The sequence below is a fragment of the Tursiops truncatus genome, chromosome 3 (assembly GCF_011762595.2).
Source record: "Tursiops truncatus isolate mTurTru1 chromosome 3, mTurTru1.mat.Y, whole genome shotgun sequence".
Classification (NCBI taxonomy): domain Eukaryota; kingdom Metazoa; phylum Chordata; class Mammalia; order Artiodactyla; family Delphinidae; genus Tursiops; species Tursiops truncatus.
The window spans coordinates 135,140,183-135,165,852 of NC_047036.1; the positions used below are offsets into that span (position 1 = coordinate 135,140,183).

The 25,670-nt window shown below is 41.9% G+C and overlaps 2 protein-coding genes across 9 annotated transcripts in view; one reads left to right on the forward strand and one right to left on the reverse strand.

The window, feature by feature from the left end:
• Positions 1–295: 295 nt before the first annotated feature.
• IL12B (interleukin 12B) lies at positions 296–17,368 on the reverse strand. Its single transcript, XM_019945227.3, has 8 exons — positions 16,773–17,368; positions 11,729–11,816; positions 8,045–8,320; positions 7,363–7,480; positions 5,524–5,741; positions 3,905–4,062; positions 2,434–2,565; positions 296–1,482 (listed from the first exon to the last, which is right to left on the reverse strand). Exons 2-7 carry the CDS (start codon positions 11,814–11,816, stop codon positions 2,434–2,436), a joined length of 990 nt encoding a protein of 329 aa, XP_019800786.1. The 5' UTR covers positions 16,773–17,368; the 3' UTR covers positions 296–1,482.
• Positions 17,369–19,884: 2,516 nt separating this feature from the next.
• ADRA1B (adrenoceptor alpha 1B) overlaps positions 19,885–25,670 on the forward strand; it is a 627,213-nt gene continuing 621,427 nt past the window's right edge. For all 8 annotated transcript variants that reach the window (XM_073802761.1, XM_073802764.1, XM_073802767.1 and 5 more), the window contains exon 1: positions 19,885–20,497. The gene's annotated coding sequence lies outside the window, so the exon portion shown is untranslated. The remainder of the gene's footprint in view (positions 20,498–25,670) is intronic.

A 25,670-nucleotide genomic window follows, 5' to 3' on the forward strand; every position in this document is an offset into this window, starting at 1 on the left:
CAGACAGATGGCAAACCCTCCATAAACACTGGAGTTGGACCTATGGGATGGGCTGCCCATGCCTCTATCAGGTGGGAAATTTGTTTCATGATGCTTTGGAAACCAGTAGAGTTGATTCCAGGTTAGAAGGTGACAGAAGCAAGAGTATCCAACCCCTGAAGGGGCATAATGCAGTTTAGTGCCCTTGCAGAGTCCCCCGTGGTCAGATCACAGGGACATTTCCTGAGCTTGGCAAGACACTGACTTTCCTATAAAGGGAAAGGGCCCATTGTGCAAAACCAGAAATGAAATTGCTTCATGGTGGGGCAGTCCTTCAATGGTAAGGGAAAAATAACACAGCCCTGGTAAGCGTGGGAACAGGATACCCAGTCAACTGAGAAAGCCCAAAATATTATTGCAAAGAAGAGTTATATTTTTATTCACCATCAGAATATAAAAATAAATAAGTAAACAGAAAATAAATGGAATCATTTTACAAAAAGCACATTCATTACTTAAAAGTAGCATTTTAATGGCTCGGAACTTTCTAGTCATATCCGCTTGTCGTGTTCCCTCATGCTAACAAGTAAGAGATTCATGGCTGTTTTCTCCGCGTCTGTCTGCTTCTTTGTGTGCCTATTAAGGAACAACTGGCAATTCTGACAATTTTGTCCTTAGCCATAACTACACTTGTCTTCTCTCTTGAATCATAAGATCTTTTTACTTTCCAGACACTTACGCTATCTCCACGTCATTCTCCTTCGTCTTACAGATAGAAGGGGGCAGGGGCTGCCAGGAAGGGTGAAGCTGAATTTCAATTCCAATCATCATTTTTAGCTCTTTCTAATTTCAGGCATCCAAAGACTAAACTTGTTTAGAGGTGCAAACAGCTCTGAATTATCACCACTACTTCAAGGAAGTCTTCATGGACACGGGAACTAATATCTGCTCTCCAGGACCTCCTCAAAGAGTTTGTATCTCCATGTCTATTTAACTATCTCTTGTGTTCTAATCCATTACAAATATATTATGGCGCTGGCATCAGAACACTGTGTTCTTACTGGTTGCCATAAAACTGATGCACTTGCAGCCTCGATTGAAAAGTTGTCAGTATAAATAACACATAAATTCACATTTTGCATAATAGGGCCCATTCCTTATAAATCAGGTCATGAGTATATGAAACATATATCTTGGCACACAAATGTTAAATAACAGTAATAAATTAATAAATACATAAATTACTTAAATAGGTAAATAACATAAAAGTCAGCTGTGACCTGCTAGCTGTAAACTGTATAAATAAATTAGCTGATTGTTTCGGTGGGCATTTAGCATTTAAATATAAAAATACAGCAAAGATATCTTTATAATCGTAAAAAAAAAAAAAAGCAAATTGGTAGAAAATATCTTTAGGGGGAGGGTCCTGTTCCATTGCACCTTTTAAAAATTTAGCATAATGTCTTCCACTTTTCTTCCAAAGTTTCATCCTGAGGTTAAAACCTGAAAAAGAATGGCGAGTGTCTATGAGGATCTGAAATTCAGTAGCAAACCCTTCTTATTTCACACAACACATTATCTGGGGCAGTTGGATTTTGGGGGTTCCTCGTCAGAAGGGTCCAGCCCTTTCTTATGTGGCCTAGGATTTTGCTGATACCATGCTTACCAGAGGCTATCTTGAGAGTTTTCTTTTCTTTTCTTTCTTTTTTTTTTTTTTGGCCGTGCATTGAGGCATGTGGGATCTTAGTTCCCCAACCAGGGATCGAACCCGTACCCCCTGCATTGGGAACACGGAGTCTTAACCGTTGGACCACCAGGGAAGTCTCGAGAGTTTTCTTATTTATTTATTTATTTTTTTGTGGTACGCGGGCCTCTCACTGCTGCGGCCTCTCCCGTTGCGGAGCACAGGCTCCGGACGCGCAGGCTCAGCGGCCATGGCTCACGGGCCCAGCCCCTCCGCGGCATGTGGGATCTTCCCGGACTGGGGCACGAACCCGTGTCCCCTGCATCGGCAGGCGGACTCTCAACCACTGCGCCACCAGGGAAGCCCTCGAGAGTTTTCTTAAAAGAATATCTGATCATGTCATTTCCTTTCTTAAAGCCCTTCAGTGGCCCCCAGTGGTCTCCAGATAAGATTCTAATTCCTGGAAACAGCTTGCAGGACACCTATGCTCTGACTCTTGGCTACTTCTCTCTCCCACTGCCTTCCCTTCCGGAAGGGCAGGACCTGTGCCTGCTTTCTTTACTGCAGTGTCCCTGTGCCCAGCATACTGCTTGGAATACTATGGGCATCAATAAGTATCTGTTAATGAACAAATGTATGTTTCTGCCTCTGGTGACTGCGTGCTGGGCATCCCACCCCCTCTTTCCTGTCCCACACAGTCCCCACCATTGTCCTGCACCTGGGTACAACTGAGTGTGCAGGGCTGGGCTGGGCTTCGCAGGCTTGCTCACCTAACTGCAGGATACAGATGCCCATTCGCTCCAGTATGAGCTGTAGTAGCGGTCCCGGGCTTGCACGCGGATGTTGGCATTTTTGTGGCACGTGACCTTGGCTGAGGTTTTGTCCGTGAAGAGTTTATCTTTCTGCAAAGGAGAGGGAAATTTTTGGCAACGCAATCACAAGGTGGGCTGGGCATATTTTGGCAAAGTACAATCTCCCAAAACAGCCACACCTTGGTCTCAGGGCACCACACTCGCAGTTCATAGGGGTGTGTGTAGAACTTGTGCCACCTACTGACAGCAGCTCTGAACACAGATGCGGCTTTTCTACTTTATAAGTCCAAAGCCCTGAGGGAGAAATTGTTTGGTCCAGTTTTCATCTTTCTAGCACAGTTGCCTTGCATGAAGGCCCCATGTGCACACACCGCAGTACTAGGTCAGTGGTGGGACTGAGACAGATTTGCTGTCCCCTGGATATTCTGAAATTCCATATCCTGATCCTTTTATCAGAATAAAATCTGTGTTCAAGCCCAGGCATTGCTATTTATTAGCTATGTGGACACAGGAGAATATCTTAGACTCTCTGTTTCTCAATTCCTCATTTGTAAGAGAGGGATAATAATACTTACTCCCTCATAGAGTTGTAAAAGTTAAAGTAGCAAGGTATTTAACCATGCTCAAAGTGCTCTATAAATACTACCTGTTAATAATATAGATCTTATATTGGGAAGTACATATCAAGATTTTAAATAATTTTTAGGTAAAATCTACTCCAGAATAGCCCTTCCCTTCCACAAAAAAATTCTCAGGGAGTACCTGAATCACTGAATTTCTACCACGTGCTAAACACTGTGCCGAATAAGGCCTTTGTTTAGTGATTTCTAAAACTGGCCCAAGGAGTCTCAGGCTCTATAAGAGGGCCTCTAGAACCTTGGGATTATGATGCTCAGGCAAGAAAGTTTGAAAGCCATTGTCTTAGCCAACATTCTGTTCAATAAGATAATTTCACAATATATGGGACAGCCGGGAATTATCTATTTTGGATGAGACACAGCATGAATGTTCTATCACCCATTATATTTGTCAATTTGAAACATTTTTAGGCTCCTAGAGCCCAGATTTCCTATATCAGGACCAATTCTGAGAGCAAGATAATGTTCAACCATACTGGTGGCAGTAGGGTGTTAGGTGCATGGCCTTTGTGTCCTGGTTGTGCCACTTTCTAGCTGGGTGACCTTGGGCAAGTCACTTAACTTCTCTGAGCTTCAAAATCTTCACTAGTGAAGTGGTACGAGTAACACTGCCTGCCTTTCTAGGGTTACTGTGAGAATTAAGTGAGATACGCAGGGAAAACCCTTAGCACTGTTTCAGGCACATAGAAAGTGCCAAATAAACATTCGCTGCTATTATCATCATTAATCTCCTTGATGTGGGCCTACATAAACCTGACTACAGAATAGACAGCACCTGAATCACATCTTACCCTTTCTCTCTTGTTCTTGCCCTGGACCTGAACACAAAATGTCAGGGAGAAGTAGGAATGTGGGGTGCTCCAGGTGTCAGGGTACTCCCAGCTGACCTCCACATGCTGGGAATTCTTTAATGGCTTCAGCTGCAGGTTCTTGGGTGGGTCTGGTTTGACTGTGGAAGAGAGAGAAACACCCTTTATTTTGCTAATGGGGCTTTGGGGTAACATAGTTCTGGCTTCTGGTCCCCCTTTCGCCTTTGACCAGCTCTGAGTCCATATCATAGTTACTTAACTTCTCTGAGCACCTGGTTGGCAGACATGAGACACCCCTGCGGCTGGCGCTCACGCTGGTGCCTGTACAAGGCAGCTGTCACCAACTGCTGCCTCCTCTATCGCTGAACCTGAGAGAGGCTCAGAATCCTTCTCATCCCTGCGCAGTCACAGGGGCCCTGGTGGTGGAACCACCTCTGCGTGGTGCTCAGAGGAAAGTTCTTAGAGACAAGACACTCACGTCTGGGCTTGCAGTGAAGGACCACCCTCTCTGTAATCAATTCCCCTCTGCACCAAACTCGGAATTGGGCTGAGCCTCTTGCTGGGGACCAGATGAGAGATTTTCCACTTAGTGCTCTTTCTTTAGCCCTTTCGTGGAATCTGACACCGACTTGTCCTGTGGCAGTTACAGCCAAATTGTCTCTATGCTCGGTCACTCATTCATTCAATAAAAAGCCCCCATTATGTGACAGCCACTGGACTGTGCATGGAAAGCACAACAGTGAGTGTCAGAAAGACTCTGTCCTCGAGTAATGTACATTTTTCTAGGAGGGGAGGGGGAGGGGAGAGAGTCCATGGAATGGGCTTGGGCTCTCTGGATCTAGCACCTCTCCACACAAAGACCAAGACTCCTAGCAGATGCTCCACAAATATTCTTTCCTCTTCTCAACACAGTGGCATTTTCTTTCCTTTAGGACTCAGCTAAATGCCACCTCCTCATAGAGACCTTCCTTGGTACCCTATGTGAACAAGACCCCACCCTCTCCTTTCCACCAAAGGCAATCTCCCCACAAATGCTAGAGCAGGTTCTGTGATTCTATCACTTTTTATTTCGTGATGCATGTTCACTGGATAAATGGTAAAGGAAATGACAAATGGCAAAAATCTCCATCTTCCAACTGAAAAAAACAGACATCCATTTTGGAGGGGTTTATATTCCAATAAAGAAATCTCTTTTTCAAATGCTACAGAAAGATTGGTTGGGAATAATTGCAGTTAGTAGGGGAAGCCCTGGTTCTGCATATGAATGTTATGCTTGAGGGGCTGCTCTTGAATTCATCATGGAAGGTGCCTGAGCAGCAGAATAGAAGTGTAGCCAAGAGCCTGCTTTTTCTAGCGGGGCAGATCCAGGTCTGAATTGCTATGTGTGAGTTCTGGGGCAAGTTGTTTAACCTAGCTAGGACTCAATTTCCTCTTCCTTAAAATGCAGACAATTGTATCTACATTATAATTATTTTTCGGGGCGGGATGCAGAATAAAAGAGAGAATGCGTATAAACCCCTAACCCCAGTGCATGGAGCATTGTTAACATGTGATGAACCGGCATCTATCTTTATTAAGCACATATAATCAAGCAAACTCACTGATGTCCCTGATGAAGAAGCTGCTGGTGTAGTTTTCATACTTGAGCTTATGAACAGCTTCCACCACGACCTCAATGGGCAGGCTCTCCTCGGCGGCTGGGCAGGCGCTGCCCTCCTGACACCCCACTGTGTACTTCTTATACTCCCTGTGGTCCACTCTGACCCTCTCTGCTGAGAGCGTCGCTGCTCCACACGTCACCCCTCGGGGGTCAGAGGAGCTGAAATCAAAGACAGATATTATCCTGTGTCACATGATTGCAGGCACGTCCCTACCTGTTGTAACCAGACAGCTGTCTGAGGACAAAATTTCTCCAACTGGTTTGATTTCTCTCAAGGGGGTAAGAAGCTGCCCTCCCCATGAGAACAAGCGTTGCTTTGAGAGGTAATAATTGGTTTGGCCAAAAAGTTCGTTCAGGTTTTTCCATAAGATCTTACAGAAAAACCCTAATGAACTTTTTGGCCAACCCAATACAAATGTTTGCCTCTGGCTTAAATGAATCTGAAAACTTTTAGATCCAAAGCTCCTGGTTAAATCTCCTTATTAAAATTTTTAACTCATTTTCTGGATTTTAATGACAAAATCAATACATACCAATTTTAAAAAATTAAAAAGATAAAGATGGTGTATAAATGAAATGTGTATGTCTCTTTTAACCCTAATCCCCTTTTTAACCCTAATGTCACTCCTTAGATATAAATACTATTCCTGGCTTGTTGTAGCCCTCCAGACATTATTCTGTGAATATTCAAAGCAATCATATATCCACATGTATCAATATATATGCATACACACATATTTATCTATATATACACACATAGATTTTATTTTTATGAAATAATATCAAATTATATATATATATATATATAAAATTTGGTGTACATAATTCTGCAACCATCTTTCCCCCTTCTGAACATATTATGGGGGGTGCTCCATGACAGACCACATGGATTGGGTTATTCACTTTGAGGACTGCACATTAAGCTGGGGTATAATGTACCACACTTTACTTAACATTTGCCCTGCTGATCACCAAGAACACCACAATGAACTCTTGCATCTATGTCTCTCTGCACTTGTATAAGCATTTCTTTAGTAAGCATTTTCATGTTAAAGATAGAATAGTAAGACCCCAAAGGTTAATTTACTCAGTTAAATAGTGGCCAGGTCAGGATGATCACCTAGGGTTTACTCTGTTTTCCTACACTGTTTGGGAACTTTGATGAGAGGGAAGGAAGTCACACAGCGGGTTAATGTAGGTTCTGTACTAAGGGAATTGGTTTCTCGGGGTAAGCCCAGCTGCATAGGACAAACAGTGAACTTCAGATTGGTGGTGTCAGCAGAAGAAAAAGGAATTGAAGTGGCCCTGGGAAGATTTCTAGAGGCCTCACAGAGTTTTGGAGTCAGCCTCAGGGCTTGCAAGATCTATGCCTAGAGCTCTTGTTTCTATTTTCGACTGGAGGTGCAATTTCGGCAAGTCCTTCACAGCTTCAATTTCCCCTTTTATCACCGCCATCCCCACCCCTGCCGTGGTGCTATGAGCCTTAATGAGGCATTGCCAGGCAATTTGGATGAGTGGGTTCAAACACAGCAGAGGCTCTTCCCAGGCCCCAATAATATCCTGTTCTAATGCATACATTTGTTCAGGCAATTAGCTTAAATCTCCATGTTCTCTCCCTAATTTAGACAAGGGTGTGTGTGTGTGGATGGGGGGTTAAAAATATAGGATTGGCTTTATTTTCTCCCTTATCATTAACTGATGGGCCATTGCTAGGTTGCCCTTATTTTCTTATCGAGAAAGTTCTAGCAAAATGCTGAGAAACCCGAATGGTTTCACTTACCCTGTGCTGCTTTGGACACTGAATTTCAAATCAGTACTGATTGCTGTCAGCCACCAGCAGGTGAAATGTCCGGAATAATTCTTTGCCTCACATTTTATAAAGCTCTTATTTTTGGGCTCTGGATTTGAAAAGAACAAGAATTCAATATTTAGGGGTTTTCTTTCTTTTAAATTGCAAAGATTTTTATTGCGATGAATCACAGGCCACCAAATGGTACAAGATTGAAGATCTTCCATTTATTTCCTTGGAAAATCTGCTGTTCCCCAGGCAGACAGTCAGCGAGGACTGGGAATGTCCCAATAGGATGCTGATTCTGTATGCCACACACCCAACATATCGGAGGGGGGTATTAATATTTTTCAAGGCTATCAGCCCAGTGCTGAGTTACACACTATGCACATTAACTAACTCCCATTAGCCATCCAATAATATCACTGTCATTTAAAAAGAACCTCAGGAAAAGCATCTAGACTTCCCATGAAACTCTCTCAACAGGAGATTTTGATGGTTGATAACCCAAAGTGTACAGCAAAGGAAAATGTAGGTTTCGGGTGGTTTCAGTAAGACACTTGGTATTACTTCATTAACTATACTAACCATGTCTTGCCTTTTAAATTTTTAACTTTTTTATCTCTTATGGAGCAAAAGAGAAAATTGATGCTACCCAAGGGAATGGAATTACCTTTCTGGTCCTTTAAGATATCAGTGGACCAGATTCCGTCTTCCTTTTTGTGAAGCAGCAGGAGCGAATGGCTCAGAACCTCGCCTCCTTTGTGACAGGTGTACTGCCCAGCATCTCCAAACTCTTTGATTTGGATGGTCAAGGTTTTGCCAGAACCCAAGACCTCATCGCTCTGGTCTGAGGTCCAGGTGATGCCATCTTCTTCAGGGGTATCGCAGGTGAGAACCACCATTTCTCCAGGGGCGTCAGGATACCAATCCAATTCTACAACATAAACTGGAGAGCACAGGGATTGGAGAACCAGACTGTGATTTTTGGATTACTCGGTATCTGGATGGCTAAAGCAGCACAACCTTGCTCATAACAGCAAATGCTTGGTAAGATGATCTCAGGTTTTTGGGCACCATTTGAGTTCAAGGTTGTGGAAGAGAGAAGCAAAGAGTTTAATAGCTGCCATAAGCTCATTAACTGCCAGGCTGCCGTGAATAATTAACCTCTGATTAGCTGGCAGATGAGGAAAACCTTGATATACTGAAAAATGCAAACAGCACAATATTCTTTCCCGAAGGCCTGGTGGATGTAAGAAACTTCCAGCACAGTTCACATTCAGAGAGAATAAGTGTTGAGAAAGACTGACCAGGACTGAGATCCTGTCCCCAATAGCTGGCTGGGGAATTTGGAGAAAGATACTTAATTACCATGAGCCTCAGTTTCTTTGTCTGTAAAATGACAATAATAATAGTATCTGCCTTGTAGGTTTGGCTGTGAGGATTAAATGAAAAAAGCGTGTAAAACACTTAGCACAGAACCTATCACTCAGCATTGGTTGTTATTGTTATTCACACACCAAAGGTCAGACAACTGCATGAGAAAATGCCTTCCAATTTTCCACGGGGATTGAAGGATTTATTTCCAACTGCGTGAAACTCACCAATGGAGATTTTCATTCTCTCTGTGTTTTTAAAAGCTATTTTACCTTCTTAGAGGCAGTTCAGTAGATCTTAATCTTTCCGTTTTATAGAGAAGGGTACTGAGACCAAGAGGTTAAGCAAGGTTACATCAAGTGAGAAGCACAAGAGTTATATCTCAGAACTTCTGTCTCTGCAGCTTTGCATTGGATCTTTTTTTTTGGCTGCACCGTGCAGCATGCAGGATCTTAGTTCCCTGACCAGGGATCGAACCCCGGCCCTTGCTAGTGAGAGTGCAGAGTCCTAACCACTGGACCACCAGGGAATTCCCTGCATTGAACCTTTAATACCAGTATCTAAACTGGCACTTGAGGAATGGCCTAATATAGTATTTCAAAGAGTATTTCACATCAAATCTTCATTCATTCATTCATGCACCAATTATTAATTAAATAGAATTGTTTAATGCAGTACTTCTCAAAGCATGATCATCCAACTACTACCAGCATCACGTGAGACTCTGTTAGCATTGCAAATTCTCAGTCGCTGAATCAAGAACTTTGAGACGGGCCCAGTGACCTGTTTTTAACCTCTCCAGAAGATTCTGAAACCCACTCTAGTTTGAGAGCCACAGCGGTGAAAAGCCTGGATGTTGGAACCACACAGGTCTGAGTTAGGATTCAGCTCTGTCTCTTACACTGGCCTGTGGCCTTGGGCAAGGCATTCAATTACTCTAAGCTTCAGGGTCATTATCTTTAAAATAAGCAACATATTAGTACTTGATCCAGAAGGTGGAGATGTGGATCACATAAGCTAATTTATATAAGAGCTTGACACTGCCCTTAAATGAGCTGTAACTGCTAGCTCTTGAGATTGGCGTCCAAATGTAAAGCTGTTGTGTAATATAAACTTCCCACTTGACATCAAAGGGCTTTAAAACTACTGAATGGGTAACAGAGACAAGAGGTAAAAAGCATCTGGGCCCCAACTCTTGGAAAATGGTCAGCTGTGCTGACATAAAACCATGTGGCACCTTTGGCTTTCTCTGGTTTCTGTGTCCCACTGGTGACTGACCAGCAAGGCTATTTTCCTGTCACAACTAAGATTCAGAAGCCGAAGACCCTTGCCCAAGGGCAGGGGAAACAGCTGCAGGCGGCAGCCTGATGAGGCACATCTAGAACCTAATGCTTAGCTGCATCTCATCTTGTCTCCAAAGCTGCACGCCCTCTCAGTGTTTCTCATATTGACTTTCTGGAATTTCTGTGGTTTACTAAATCAGAAGTAACTAAGGGTGTACTATGAAAGGGCCAAAGCTCCTGAGCTCACTAAAAATCCCAAGGTTGGAAGGAATCTGGCATAATCATCTGGCTCAGGGCTTTGTCCTTATTCAAGGGAGGGTCTAAAACACTCAGAACCTCCTGGGGCAGAGCAGGGATGGCTGGACTGTCATCTTCCAGAAATTCTTAAGAATGGAGGAAGAGCCCCAAATTTCTTTCAGGGACCGAGTTTAGTGTTGTATTCTCCTCACTATTGAAAGATCATTTCTCATCATCAGCTGCAATGTCTTCATTTTAAATGTATGCCTATTTCCTCTTGCTCAGCTGTCCAAGGACAGAGGAAACGATTGCTCATGTCATTCTGGTAAAACCTTCTTCAAATACTTAAGTTCATAAGCGTTGAAGTGAGACAGAATTGGGATCAAGTTCCTGTTCTACCCTTACCAGGTATGTGAAATTGGGTAAGTTAGTTAATCTCTGTGGCCTCTATTTTTAATATCTTTAAAATGGGGTACACACAGTCCCTATCTCTTATGGTTGTGGTGAGAATTAAATGAGATGCTGGCCTCAATAAATATCAACTATTATTATTATTTTATTATTAAAGACAGTAATTGCCAACATTATTATGTTGGCTTCAATGAGAAATATCTGAGCGTCTTTCAGGAACAACTAACAATCAGTTAATACATACTTAACGTGTGTGAGATACTAGAAGGATAGAGGGAGCACCTTATTCTAATAATACCTATCTATTATTCTACTAATAATTTTTATTGATCACTGGGAAAGTCAACAGGTTCTCCTGAATCACCAGAGACATTATTTTAAATAACCAAAACAATAATACTAATTAACATTTACTATCACTTCATTATCTGTTGAGTTGTCTTCTGCATTCACTAGTACATTTAATAATCTATGTAGTAGATATCACTTCGTAATCCTCAGTTTACAGTCGAAGGAACTCAGGCTCAGAGGTGACCCAGCTCAAGGTCACATAACCAATAAGTGGCAGAATCAGCCTTGAACCCAAGTCAGTGTGGGTCTAAATTCCATGCTTTCCCCAAAGTGCTTGGTCAGAGGTAAGTCATCTCGGTGCCAACTGAGGGGGTAATATTGCGTGGTGGAGTGGAAGATGTTAGAACATAGTTCTTATACTTTTCTAATCTTTCACTTTGGAATCTTAATCATATGATACAGCTGGTTTTTAGTAATACTGGCAAAATCCATATCTCTTTTCCCACCATAGTCCATAAAAATCTTCTTCTCTGGCATCTAACATGAAAGCCAAACAGTATAGATACCCTCAAGCCATACAATAATAGATACCCTCAAAGGTAGAACAAGGACATAGGGCCTGTGTTATCCCAGAGTGATGGCTTTCACTAGGAAGACCCAAGGCCCGCCCATTTCAGTCTGATTTCCCAGCAGGGGCTGCCTGACAGTCCTGTCTTAGATCCTGGGGCCTTCATAGAGAATCAGGAAAGGCTGGTTACCATTTTTCTCCAGTTCCCATATAGCCATGATGGGAGGTGCCAGCAAAACCAGGGAAAACCAGGAGACAACCAACTGCTGAGGGTACATCTGCAGGAGGGGGAGAAACAGAGGAGGAGACAGAGGAAAAGAGAAAGAAGAGGAGGGATAAGAGAAGAGAGAATGTCAGTAGTTATGCAATCACCTTTGGAAACCATATTCACATTCTATGTACATTGTCTTTAATCTTTATCTTCCTCTTTCTTCTCTACACTGTCAGGTTAATACTCAGTGAATTCCAGGAGCCCTCTGCCAGTCTCTGGGTAAGAACATCTCCAAATAGAGAAGCGCAGACGATCTGCAGCTGAAAGACCTTATGGCCAGCTATCTGATATGATGCTCTTATTTTTAAGATGAGAAACCTAAGGCTCAGAGAAGCAATGTGACTTGTCTAGATCAACATTCAGTCATTATTTACTTGGTACTTCCTGTGTAAAGGGCACTGAGCTAGAGCAGCTGAGAGTGAAAAATGATTTTTACCTGGACCCCGACTTTTAGGAGCAAATGCTTTCATTCAACAAATATTTCTTAAGTCAGTGTGTTAAATGCCTACCCTCCAGTAGGGGAGATGAGCTACATACCCGTATTACAGCAGCACAAGGCAGTATATGCGGTGACACCCAGGACTAAAGGACTTGGGTTGGGGGGCATAGGGAGTAATACTGAAGTGATCTTTCAAGTTCTGGCAGTGAGTCCAGCCCTTGTTGGTGAGGTTTCCTTTCTCTCCCTGCTTAAGACTGTAACTGTTCTAAACACAAAGATTATTTCCTCCCACATAAGGTAACCAGTAGTTCTCAAACTTGAGCATATGTCAGAATAACCTGGAAGCCTTGCTAAAGCACAGATTGCTGGCCCCCATTCCCACCCTGACCCTAGAATGTCTGATTCAGCAGGTCTGGTGGGGCCTGAGAGTCTGCATTCCTGTACGTTTCCAGGGGAAGCTGATATTGCTGGTCTGAGGACTACTCTTTCAGATCCATTGGTTTAATCCATGTTCAAGGTTGAGAGCCCCTTCTTTGGAAGAAGACCATAGAATATTGATATATTCAACATGAAAATGAAATGCATACTTTTGTGCTAAATCAGTTTCACTTATAATGAAACTCAGTCTAGATTAGTATCCAGGGTTTATGAAAATCTTCAGACTGACAATTACACCCCACCTGTGAATTAGGTGGAGATGATTATTATTTATTTTCAGTCTGATTCACCTCCTTCCATCTTGGAGAACACCGACGTTCTGTAGGAACATGGTTTCAGAAACCACTGGGCTATATGAAGAACAAGAATCTTTTCACAGTTTTCTGTGAAATACCTTAAAAATAAGCATCCCTTGGTTGGGGTAACAGAATATTGACAAATCATGGCTTTGTCAGAACTGCTGCTAATCCTAGGGCAACTTTGCCACGTATTTTATTCCCTTATATCATAAAGGTTGTGAGTGGCAGAGTCAGGAGCAGAAGTCAGGCCTTCCCGTACACTCTTGTCAGCACTCTTGTCACTGCAGCATGCAACTTTCAAGGGCACATCTATCAATTTAGTCCAAGTTATGACTGTAGCAAAGTTCTAGTTGCCATGGAGCACCAGTTAGTACATTTGTAGGCTTGGAGTCCAGCAGCATGGACCTGAATTCTGGTTGCACCACTCATTAGTTGTGTGAGATCAGCCAAATTACTCTCTGAGCCTCAGTCTCCTCATCTACAAAATGGGTATAATACCCATCTCAAAGGGTTGTTGGGAGAATGCAATGAGATGACATATTATAGAAGCCAACCAAATGTGTTAGCTTGTACCCAGCAGAAGAGATAAAGGAAAAATTTGATTTCTCTCTGTGTTGTCTGTGATGGATAAACAAAAAAGTCATGCCTGGCTGTAGGGAAATGCCCACAGAGGTACTGCAGTTGCACAGGCCTATACAACTCAGATGTCAGCACTCTGGGAATGGAAATGGTAGAGATTCCTGGCACCTCCTGGTGAATCCTTTATGCTCTCTTAACACTGTGGTTTTCCCTTTGGCTAAGTGCCCAGCACTTCCCCTCTGGGCCTCAGATGCATCTGAGAATTTCAGGTGAACAACACTTTAGGGTCAAGGGAGCCCTGGTGATGGTTCTAAGAAACAGCTCCCATTTTTGTATCACCTACATTTTAAACCACAGGACACTGGCAGAAGGTAGAGATGGTGGTGGGTCACTTTCTTAATCAAACCCAGGGGAAACCAAAAAGGGGCAGCATGCAGTTACCCTGCTGTTTTCTAGATCATCTGATACCAAGGGCTTGGATTCCGGTTTGACCACTCACTAATCATATGATAATGGCCAAATTACTTTCTAAGCCTCAGTCTCCTCAGCTGTAAAATGGACATAATACCCATCTCAAAGGGTTGTTTGGTTGTATCCCACAGATCACATTTTCTCGGCCTGCTAAATTTGAGAGTTTTAAGGATTAAACGTTTTAAAATGTAATTTCATAGGTTTTCTAAACTCTTGAAACCCTTGTATGAGGGACGCAGGGACCCCAGGTCCTGTGGTATGTTAATGCTCCCTAACTCTGGTGCCAACATGGGCATGCCAGTGACACTTGACTAGGCATCTCTTTTTTAAGTTTTATTTTGTTCATTTCTTTTTAATTAGAAAAGAGAATTATTATTTAAAAATAAAAAGACATAGTCACAGAAGGCTTGTGTAGCATATGCAAAGGGTCCCATTTCTAGAGACAGGCAGTGCTGTGTTGGTATCCCAGCTCTGCCACTTGTTAGGTGTGTGACTCTGGACAAGTCACTTGATGTCTTTGAGCCTCATACTCTTAATCTGTAAAATGGGAACGCTGCTGTGATGAAGAGGTAATGAAAGAATTCACATAAAGTATCCAGCATGGTGCCCTGATGAAGTCAGGACTCCTGGCTGTTTCCTCTCAAAGCCCCATTCCTCCTTTGACAGCGCTTACATAACACAATTGCAATCATATAGTTACTTCTTTCATGTTTGTCTTCCCCACCACACTGAGCTCTCTGACGGCAGTGATCATGTCTGTCTTATTCCACACTATGTCCCTGGAGTCTAGCAGGGAGAGTCTAGCTCAGAGGGATTTCATTAATTATTAGAAGAATGAATGGACAGAAATAGTAAAATTTCAGACTCCAGTAAAATGAACTCTAAGAGGCTGCCCAAATTCTTTCTAATACCTTGAAATTCCTTATTGAAAAAAGTGGGCCATCAGCTCAGGTTTAGTAATCTCTTTGTTAAAATGATATTTTAAACTGATCATTATTTTTTTAACCTGAAAATTATTGCACACGATTTACCTAGGCAACTATAAGACACAGTAAAGATTATCTTTTTTTTTTCCTTCTCACAGATTTTAAACTTCAGAAAGTAGTTTTAAACATTGGTGTTGCTTTCCAGTTTTTAAGTGATTAGTTAATCCAAAAGATCTGGATAACTTAACTGTCAATCCAGTTGACTGTCACAAGCCCACGACAAATATGGGACCAACTATGCTTATAACATTCAATTATGAGGTATAAGAATGAATTCATTTACTTATTGGATTCATTATTACTTACTGAATAAAAGGCTTTTAAAAAGTTTACAATAATAAGGGAAGCACCACTCACTTTATACAATCCTTTAACTTATGAGCATTAATATTGAGGAACACACTTTTATATACATACCACTTTAAAACAAGACAAACCTTTCTATAAAATGTGCATTTGTTCACAGACCTTAATATACAATTATTATTAGTTGACTTTTAAAATGAATACTTTGTATATTAATCCCCAAAGCACTGACTTTTCACTAGTGTCCCAGCAGGTAAGTCACCAGGAATGCTTCTAGGAATTCACCCACTCCACAATGCCTGGTACAGGGGTAGCGCATGAATGGTGTCTACCCTTGGACAGCCTGTGGGCCTGTGGAAGGGGTGAGAGGGCTTGGGCAAGTGCTTACCTTGCTTCTGGTCAGGCTGCAGTGTTCCCTGGGTCTGAAACCATTTGTTTCTTCTGCTGCTGCTACTATTGGAGCTTATATACCCTACTCCTACCAAGCTTTCTGATGGAAACTTAAACTAGAAACTGACTTGTTCCAAGTTGCAACACTGAAAACAACTCTCACAACCTTCTGGGGAATTTCAAGAAGTTCCTTTTTTTTTTCTCTGTGTGTATCAATAAGGCAGAGGAAACACAGGCATCAAAATCCCAGGTAATGAACTAAGAGGAAATGACTTTTGGGTGGGGAAAAAGGAAGGAGATGGGATGGTCACTTCTTTGGGTTGACATCATGGCCAAGGTGGTTAGAGACAGTAACAGGCAGCCTCCCTGGGCTCCACAGACTAGAGGAGAAAGAAGGCCAAGGAGAGGTCACACAGGAGGATGAGTTCAGGACAGGATCCAGCAGTTGTATGCTAGAGGGTCCAAAAGCAAAATCTATGGTTCTCCTGAGGTTAAAGAGGATGAGATGAAGTGCAAAAGATTTAGTATGTCCGGAGCATCCTCCCCCCACATTACTCCTGTAACATCTGGATTTCAGAAACACACTTTTACCACCCCTTGTGCTTCATGCGCCACACACACACATGCATATTCATACAGACACAGCCTTCGGAAGGTGATAAATGTGTGTATTACTAATAACATTCAAATCTGTAGGAATACTGCCTATGCTCATAGGTACTCACTCATAGATGGATGGGAGCAGAAAGTGAAATATCCACAGGCATATATACAACTGATGCCACACTCAAGGCACACCACTTTGGGCACCCAGACTATATCTTCACACTCATTTTCACACAAATCTATGTCCCTAGGAGCTCTACACAGATGCACAGAGTTAGCAGAACTATCTAGAAATTTCCAGCTGAATTTGACATTGCTAAGAGGAGTGCAAAGGCGTACACCGGCGTTAGACACCCCGACACCCATCTGCACACGAACAGGAACATTAACACGAACACCTACACCAAGTACTACAGGCAGAAAGATGCGGGCCGTACTCAAATACGTACGCTGCCGACAGAGGGCGCTGCAGCGAGGCGGTCCCCGCGTGGCGACCCGGGTCCGGGAGCGCGCCCTCTGGTGACTTCTCCATCCCGGCCTTTGGTCCCAGCGGCGGGGGAAGTTCCTGGGACCGGCCGGGTTTAAGGTGGGTGCAGATTTCCGCACTAACTTTCCTCGCAGTCTCAGTCGGGGAAAACGGGGAACCCGGGCGAGAGCGGCGGAGCTTCCCAGCTGCACACTTCCTCCCTCCCGCCATTTGTCCGGGCCGTGGGAGGGCGGGGGCCCGCTTAGCTGGCAGTCCCACTGGTTATCCGGCCTTGAGCGCTGGCTTGGGCGGAGACGTTACCTCCAGCTCAGAGGGCCTTCTCCTGTCTCCTCTGCCCTCTAGGCTTGAAGGGGGAACGGAAGTTCTTCTCAAGTCAAACAACAAAGCAAATGTCATATATCTAAGATATTTGATTATGTGAACAAAGTAGGTTGCATTGCATGTTGGTGGTATGATCCTGTGTGTGTGTGTGTGTGTGTGTGTGTGTGTGAGAGAGAGAGAGAGAGAGAGAGCGCGCGCGCGTGAGTGAGCAAGCGCATGCGCTTTTTACAGTGGGCGTCCCTGAGGAGTATAGCTAGGAGGTGATGGGACCTTTTCACAGTTTGACTTTTTGTTGTTGCTGTTGTTGTTATATGATACACAGACTATTAAATATGTATCAAAATATGTACCAAGTTGGGGGGGGGTTCTTTCTGTAAAAATGCTTTCATTTCCCCCTGCAAATCATCAACGGTTACTGAACAGAAAATTTTAAATGAATTTGACATGAAATAGTTCCACTAATTCATTTACAATGGTAGCACCACTACAGATGAGCCCTTTTGTGACCCTCCGTAAATATATACATATGTAAAATAAGACAAAACATTGAAAAAATGTGCTCATAAAAGCATCTTCAAAATTTTTAAAAATTGATCTGAAACATAAAATCTAAGTGAAAATAGCATGCTAGTTATGCAAAAAAAACTTCAAGGTTAGCCTTGGCCCCCGCTTTTCCACTGAGATTGCAGCCCCAGGGTGAGTCTTATATGAAAAGTGTGGGCCCACCATTGTTCACCAATGCCAAGTAGGCAAGTAGTAGGTGTTTAAGAACATAGGCTTTGGAATTAGAGACCTGGATTCCAGCACCTGCTCTAAAAATTACCTAACTTCTCTATGCCTCAGTTCCAACATATGTAAAGTGTGATTAATAATAGTACCTGGTCTTAGGTTTGTTGTGAAGATTAAATGAGGTATGATGCAATGCACTTAGCACAGCATCTGGCTGAGTGATTAATAAAGCACTGCTCTTACTCATTTATTCATTTACCCTGCTTGTCCCAGGTAACTCACTAGGGGACATCGAAGATGGCAAGAGGAACGAAAGAAGTCAGGGAATTCACGTGAGGAACGAGGATTAGGGCTCCTAATCGTCCTCATGCCGTGAAACCACATGACTACAGTTGGGCCATTACTTTGGCTCTGAGCATCCAGGTAGCCAGGATGAGGAAGAAGAACCTGTACTTGCGCCACCTCTGCCCCAGAGGATTGACTACCTATTCTGATGAGGCCACTTCACCCTCTGAGGAAAGTAGTTCTCATACTTTATCTACAGATAAGAAAAAAATTCAGGTTTGGGGGACCCACCCTCAGAGATGGTGACTCAGTAGATCTGGAGTGGGGTGCAGGAATTTGCATTTTAACAAGTTTGCAGGTGATTCTGACATGGGGACTGTGGTCCACACTTTGAGACATGTTACACAACCCTTGTGCTGTAGTGCCTGGAGATACATCCCATGCATTACTCATCTCTGGATACCCTACAAGGCCAGCCAGCACTCTGGTGATGTTAGCCAAATGCCCATGTCCTGATTTCACAGAAGAGGTTTATCGCCCTGTCCCACTTCACCATTCAGACACTGACCCCAGGCAAACTGAACCAAAGCTCATGATCTCCCTGTGGCTTTTCCTGTGGGAAAGGAAGCTCTGCTGACAAACAGCAGGAGTGCTGAGCTGTAAGATAGAGAGGATCCCCCTAGAAACTGAAAATAACTTGAAGAATTTTTTGACCACAAACCTTTTTTTAGAAGAATGCTCCGAACTTCTAAAGTTTCAAATAAAGGGGAAGCCACATATACTTTTTAAAATTGAAATATTTTTAGAAAATTACACAAGCAATACATGTATGCATGCTATTGTAAAAACTTCAAACCATACAAATAAAGGTAGAATAAAAAGTTGAGGCCCTGATTCACGTGGCTCCCAGAGGTCACCAGTGCCAACACTTTGGTGTATATTACTCCAGGGTCTACTCTTGGTTCTTTTCTATGCCTTTCTTTCCTCTTCCTCCCTACCTCCCTCCCGCCCTTCCTTCCTTATCTAAATGGGATCATACTGTACATATTCTTCAGCAAATTGCTCTTTCCTTGTGACAGTCTGTTTTGTGTCCGGCGGCCTCCTATGTCTTCCTACAGGTCATCTAGAATATTCTATCGCTTCAGGCTTTGTTCCCCAGCCGGCTTCTCTCAGGCTCCTAAAATGGCTCTTCAATTCCAGGCATTAATCCACACAGGACAGCATCTGGGATAATAAAAGACTGTCTTTTCTGGTGTGTCTCTCTTAGGAGCAAAGAATTTGTCCCAGAAGCTCCCATGGCCTTCTCCTTGTCTGCTTGGTCCCCTTGAGTCAATCATTGAGAAAGAGGATGGGCGTACAATGGGCGTACAATGAAAGTGTTAGCCAAGTCAGGTTTGCCCCTGAGCTGTTAAAGGATCCAGATCCCACAGGAGTGGATACTCCAGTGAGGTGGAAATGGCAGTGCAGCAAGAGTCAAATGTGTCTCATAGGTGAGCCCGACTGGTTAGTGCTGCCAATGAAGTGAAGAAATATGGCCATTTTGTGGCTCATGAGGACCAAGTCTTCTTCCCCCAAATGGTCAGCTGCTTTTGAAGGGACACTTGGAGTTTAAAGGCATTGTCAGTAATTCCCACCTGCCATCTCAGAAATGTGTGCTCTTGCAGAAAAAAGACTGGAAGATTTTATAGACAAAAATTTAACCGTATATTTATATATCTGAGTGGTAACAACTGTATGTGATTTTTGTCTTCTTCTTTGTGATTTCCTAAATATGCCAATATCTCCACAATGAACTTGTATTACTTTTCTAGTTGGAAAAATGCCATTGAAAAAAGAGATGAATGAAATATACAAAAAAGGCAGAATGTTTAGTGGTTAGGAATTTGCCTTCTACAGCCAGACAGACCTGGGTTAGAACATGATCCGTATGTCAAATATAATTGAATGTGCTCCTGGATTATAACCTTCTCCTGGGATGAAATTTGCCAAGTCACTGTGAAGTGCTATGCTTTATGGGTAGTGATGGAGAGGCATCTGTCCTAGGTATGCTGCTTCCTAGAGGCAGAAGACTGCCTGAAGTAATCTCATTCAATTATTTCAAGTGTCCTTCAAATGCCTATTTTTTGTTTTAGTGCTTTGTAAAAGATCCCTAAAGTCAGCTTCCTTTTTACAGAGACTAAGATGTCTTCACCAGCCACCTCCCCTTCAGCAATGACTCTGATCACATTTCTATAGTGTCATCCTTCTCTCCCTGGCCTGTGCTTTGAAGGCAGCAGGTGTCAGATGTAGTCACTTCTGAAGTTCATCATCCAAGTGGGCATCTTTGACCTGCTCTACTGGACTGACTGCAAAGTAAGTCAAATATTCCACTCTGAAATTGATTTTTCAATTTGAATATGGAAATCTTTTTCTCTTCCTCTCTAAGTGCAATTTTATGTTAATCCCAGTGAAAGGAATGGGTGTGTGGACAACTGGAAGGAAGTGGGTGTGTCCTGGGCTGTAGAATTGCTGAGGTGTTTAAATGCTTATGCTAGAAAGGTGTGGGGACAGTTGGTCTGGTCTTGCAGTTATCAGAGACAAGGTAGAACAAGGCAAAATGGGACAAAGGTGGAGAGGGCAGGCATCTGGGGCAAAGCCCTACCATCTACGGTCTGATGGTCCCTTTCTACATCAACTCAAACCAAAAGACAATTATTGCATATCAGCTGGCCACCCCTGCATTTGTAGGATGAATTGTTAAACCACCATTTAATAAAGCATATTCCTGTTGCTACTCAGCCTGGTGCACACAGAATCCTCTAACCAAGAAGTAACATGACTAAAAATCAGGGCCTGTGATTTGGTGCATCTTCCATTGTGACTGTTGATTTGAAATTCCCATTTGAGGCTACATTCATTTCTCTATTCACAGGAATTTATATTCTTCTAGGCTGTTATTATATCTTGCTCTGGAAGTCTGCTCAGGAAGATAACTATTGACCCTAGTCTCTTGCCCTGTCATTTTCTCGCCAATGTTTGGGTTTAAAAATTCTATTTATCTATCTTTATTTTTGATGGTGCTTTAAAAAAATAACTCATGCTTCTGGTTTAAAAAAATCAAATAGTACAAAGGTTATTAAATGTGTTTACTTTCTTGAGGTGCCTCCTGGACTCCCCAGTGTGAAATTGTTTATACCACAGCCAAGTGAGGCTGTGCTAAACTTACCCTTCACATTTGGGGATAGTCTCTTAGTCATTGTACTTGAATATGTAACAAACAAATAGACAGAAACTTAATTTTATTTATGTTTTTTTTACCAGGTGAAACATGTTCTTTTAGGCCTTGGGAGATAGAATTGTAAGACTTGGGCACTGCCACCAATAGGTTATGCTCATGTTGGGTAGACTTGATAAGGCATGAAAGTTATATGATGCCAAGACAAAAATGTGGCAAGGCACTGAGTGGGTGATTAGTAACCAAATGAATTTATGCGTAAGGCATTATCATGTTTGTGGTGTAAGCACCAGTGGTGATGAAACACCACTCTGTAGGCATTGAGAGGCCAGAGAAATTTAGCAAAAAGGAAAAACAGCATCCTCAAGTATAGCAAGAAGCAGCACAGCAAACAGACCCTAGAGTTGAACAGTCTTGTGTTTTGGCCTCAGCTCTGTTCTACTAGCTGGATGATCTTGGGCAAATTCCTTCAACTCTCTAAGCCTCTGTGTCCTCATCTGAGGAAGATGGCAATGCTCATAGTACCTACCTCAGAGGAGCTATCAGGATCGAATTATGTTTTGCGTACAAGGTGGATCAATAGATGGTAACTCTTTTTTTTTTTTTTAACATCTTTATTGGGGCATAATTGCTTTACAATGGTGTGTTAGTTTCTGCTTTATAACAAAGTGAATCAGTTATACATATACATATGTTCCCATATCTCTTCCCTCTTGCGTCTCCCTCCCTCCCACCCTCCCTATCCCACCCCTCCAGGAGGTCACAAAGCACCGAGCTGATCTCCCTGTGCTATGCGGCTGCTTCCCACTAGCTATCTATTTTACATTTGGTAGTGTATATATGTCCATGCCTCTCTCTCGCTTTGTCACACCTCACCCTTCCCCCTCCCCATATCCTCAAGTCCGTTCTCCAGTAGGTCTGTGTCTTTATTCCTGTCTTACCCCTAGGTTCTTCATGACATTTTTTCCCCTTAAATTCCATATATATGTTTTAGCATATGGTATTTGTCTTTCTCTTTCTGACTTACTTCACTCTGTATGACAGACTCTAGGTCTGTCCACCTCATTACAAATAGCTCAATTTCGTTTCTTTTTATGGCTGAGTAATATTCCATTGTATATATGTGCCACATCTTCTTTATCCATTCATCTGATGATGGGCACTTAGGTTGTTTCCATCTCCGGGCTATTGTAAATAGAGCTGCAATGAACGTTTTGGTACATGACTCTTTTTGAATTATGGTTTTCTCAGGGTATATGCCCAGTAGTGGGATTGCTAGGTCATATGGTAGTTCTATTTTTAGCTTTTTAAGGAACCTCTATACTGTTCTCCATAGTGGCTGTACCAATTCACATTCCCACCAGCAGTGCAGGAGTGTTCCCTTTTCTTCACACCCTCTCCAGCATTTATTGTTTCTAGATTTTTTGATGATGGCCATTCTGACTGGTGTGAGATGATATCTCATTGTAGTTTTGATTTGCATTTCTCTAATGATTAATGATGTTGAACATTCTTTCATGTGTTTGTTGGCACTCTGTATATCTTCTTTGGAGAAATGTCTATTTAGGTCTTCTGCCCATTTTTGGATTGGATTGTTTGTTTTTTCGTTATTGAGCTGCATGAGCTGCTTGTAAATTTTGGAGATTAATCCTTTGTCAGTTGCTTCATTTGCAAATATTTTCTCCCATTCTGAAGGTTGTCTTTTGGTTTTGTTTATGGTTTCCTTTGCTGTGCAAAAGCTTTGAAGTTTCATTAGGTCCCATTTGTTTATTTTTGTTTTTATTTCCATTTCTCTAGGAGGTGGGTCAAAAAGGATCTTGCTGTGATTTATGTCATAGAGTGTTCTGCCTATGTTTTCCTCTAAGAGTTTGATAGTTTCTGGCCTTACATTTAGGTCTTTAATCCATTTTGAGCTTATTTTTGTGTATGGTGTTAGGGAGTGTTCTAATCTCATACTTTTAAATGTACCTGTCCAGTTTTCCCAGCACCACTTATTGAAGAGGCTGTCCTTTCTCCACTGTACATTCCTGCCTCCTTTATCGAAGATAAGGTGACCATATGTGCGTCGGTTTATCTCTGGGCTTTCTATCCTGTTCCATTGATCTATCTTTCTGTTTTTGTGCCAGTACGATACTGTCTTGATTACTGTAGCTTTGTAGTATAGTCTGAAATCAGGGAGCCTGATTCCTCCAGCTCTGTTTTTCGTTCTCAAGATTGCTTTGGCTATTCGGGGTCTTTTGTGTTTCCATACAAATTGTGAATTTTTTTGTTATAGTTCTGTGAAAAATGCCAGTGGTAGTTTGATAGGGATTGCACTGAATCTGTAGATTGCTTTGGGTAGTAGAGTCATTTTCACAATGTTGATTCTTCCTATCCAAGAACATGGTATATCTCTCCATCTATTTGTGTCATCTTTAATTTCTTTCATCAGTGTCTTATAATTTTCTGCATACAGGTCTTTTGTCTCCTTAGGTAGGTTTATTCCTAGATATTTTATTCTTTTTGTTGCAATGGTAAATGGGAGTGTTTTCTTGATTTCACTTTCAGATTTTTCATCATTAGTGTATAGGAATGCCAGAGATTTCTGTGCATTAATTTTGTATCCTGCTACTTTACCAGATTCATTGATTAGCTCTAGTAGTTTTCTGGTAGCATCTTTAGGATTCTCTATGTATAGTATCATGTCATCTGCAAACAGTGACAGCTTTACTTCTTCTTTTCCTATTTGGATTCCTTTTATTTCCTTTTCTTCTCTGATTGCTGTGGCTAAAACTTCCAAAACTATGTTGACTAAGAGTGGTGAGAGTGGGCAACCTTGTCTTGTTCCTGATCTTAGTGGAAATGCTTTCAGTTTTTCACCATTGAGGACGATGTTGGCTGTGGGTTTGTCATATATGGCCTTTATTATTTTGAGGAAAGTTCCCTCTATGCCACTTTCTGCAGGGTTTTTATCATAAATGGGTGTTGAATTTTGTCGAAAGCTTTCTCTGCATCTATGGAGATGATCATATGGTTTTTCTCCTTCAATTTGTTAATTTGGTGTATCACATCGATTGATTTGCATATATTGAAGAATCCTTACATTCCTGGAATAAACCCTGCCTGATCATGGTGTATGATCCTCTTAATGTGCTGTTGGATTCTGTTTGCTAGTTTTTGTTGAGAATTTTTGCATCTATGTTCATCAGTGATATTGGCCTGTAGTTTTCTTTCTTTGTGACATCCTTGTATGGTTTTGGTATCAGGATGATGGTGGCCTCGTAGAATGAATTTGGGAGTGTTACTCCCTCTGCTATATTTTGGAAGAGTTTGAGAAGGATAGGTGTTAGCTCTTCTCTAAATGTTTGATAGAATTTGCCTGTGAAGCCATCTGGTCCTGGGCTTTTGTTTGTTGGAAGATTTTTAATCACAGTTTCAATTTCAGTGCTTGTAATGGGTCTATTCATATTTTCTATTTCTTCCTGATTCAGTCTTGGCAGGTTGTGCATTTCTAAGAATATGTCCATTTCTTCCAGGTTGTCCATTTTATTGGCATAGAGTTGCTTGTAGTAATCTCTCATGATCCTTTGTATTTCTGCAGTGTCAGTTGTTACTTCTCCTTTTTCATTTCTAATTCTATTGATTTGAGTCTTCTCCCTTTTTTTCTTGATGAGTCTGGCTAATGGTTTATCAATTTTGTTTATCTTCTCAAAGAACCAGCTTTTAGTTTTATTGATTTTTGCTATCTTTTCCTTCATTTCTTTTTCATTTATTTCTGATCTGACCTTTATGATTTCTTTCCTTCTGCTAACTTTGGGGCTTTTTTGTTCTTCTTTCTCTAATTGCTTTAGGTGCAAGGTTAGGTTGTTTATTCGAGATGTTTCCTGTTTCTTAAGGTAGGATTGTATTGCTATAAACTTCCCTCTTAGAACTGCTTTTGCTGCATCCCATGGGTTTTGGGTCATCGTGTCTCCATTGTCATTTGTTTCTAGGTATTTTTTGATTTCCTCTTTGATTTCTTCAGCGATCCCTTCGTTATTAAGTAGTGTATTGTTTAGCCTCCATGTGTTTGTAGTTTTTACAGATCTTTTCCTGTAATTGATATCTAGTCTCATAGCGTTGTGGTCGGAAAAGATACTTGATACAATTTCAATTTTCTTAAATTTACCAAGGCTTGATTTGTGACCCAAGGTATGATCTGTGCTGGAGAATGTTCCATGAGCACTTGAGAAAAATGTGTATTCTGTTGTTTTTGGATGGAATGTCCTATAAATATCAATTAAGCCCCTCTTGTTTAATGTATCATTTAAAGCTTGTGTTTCCTTATTTATT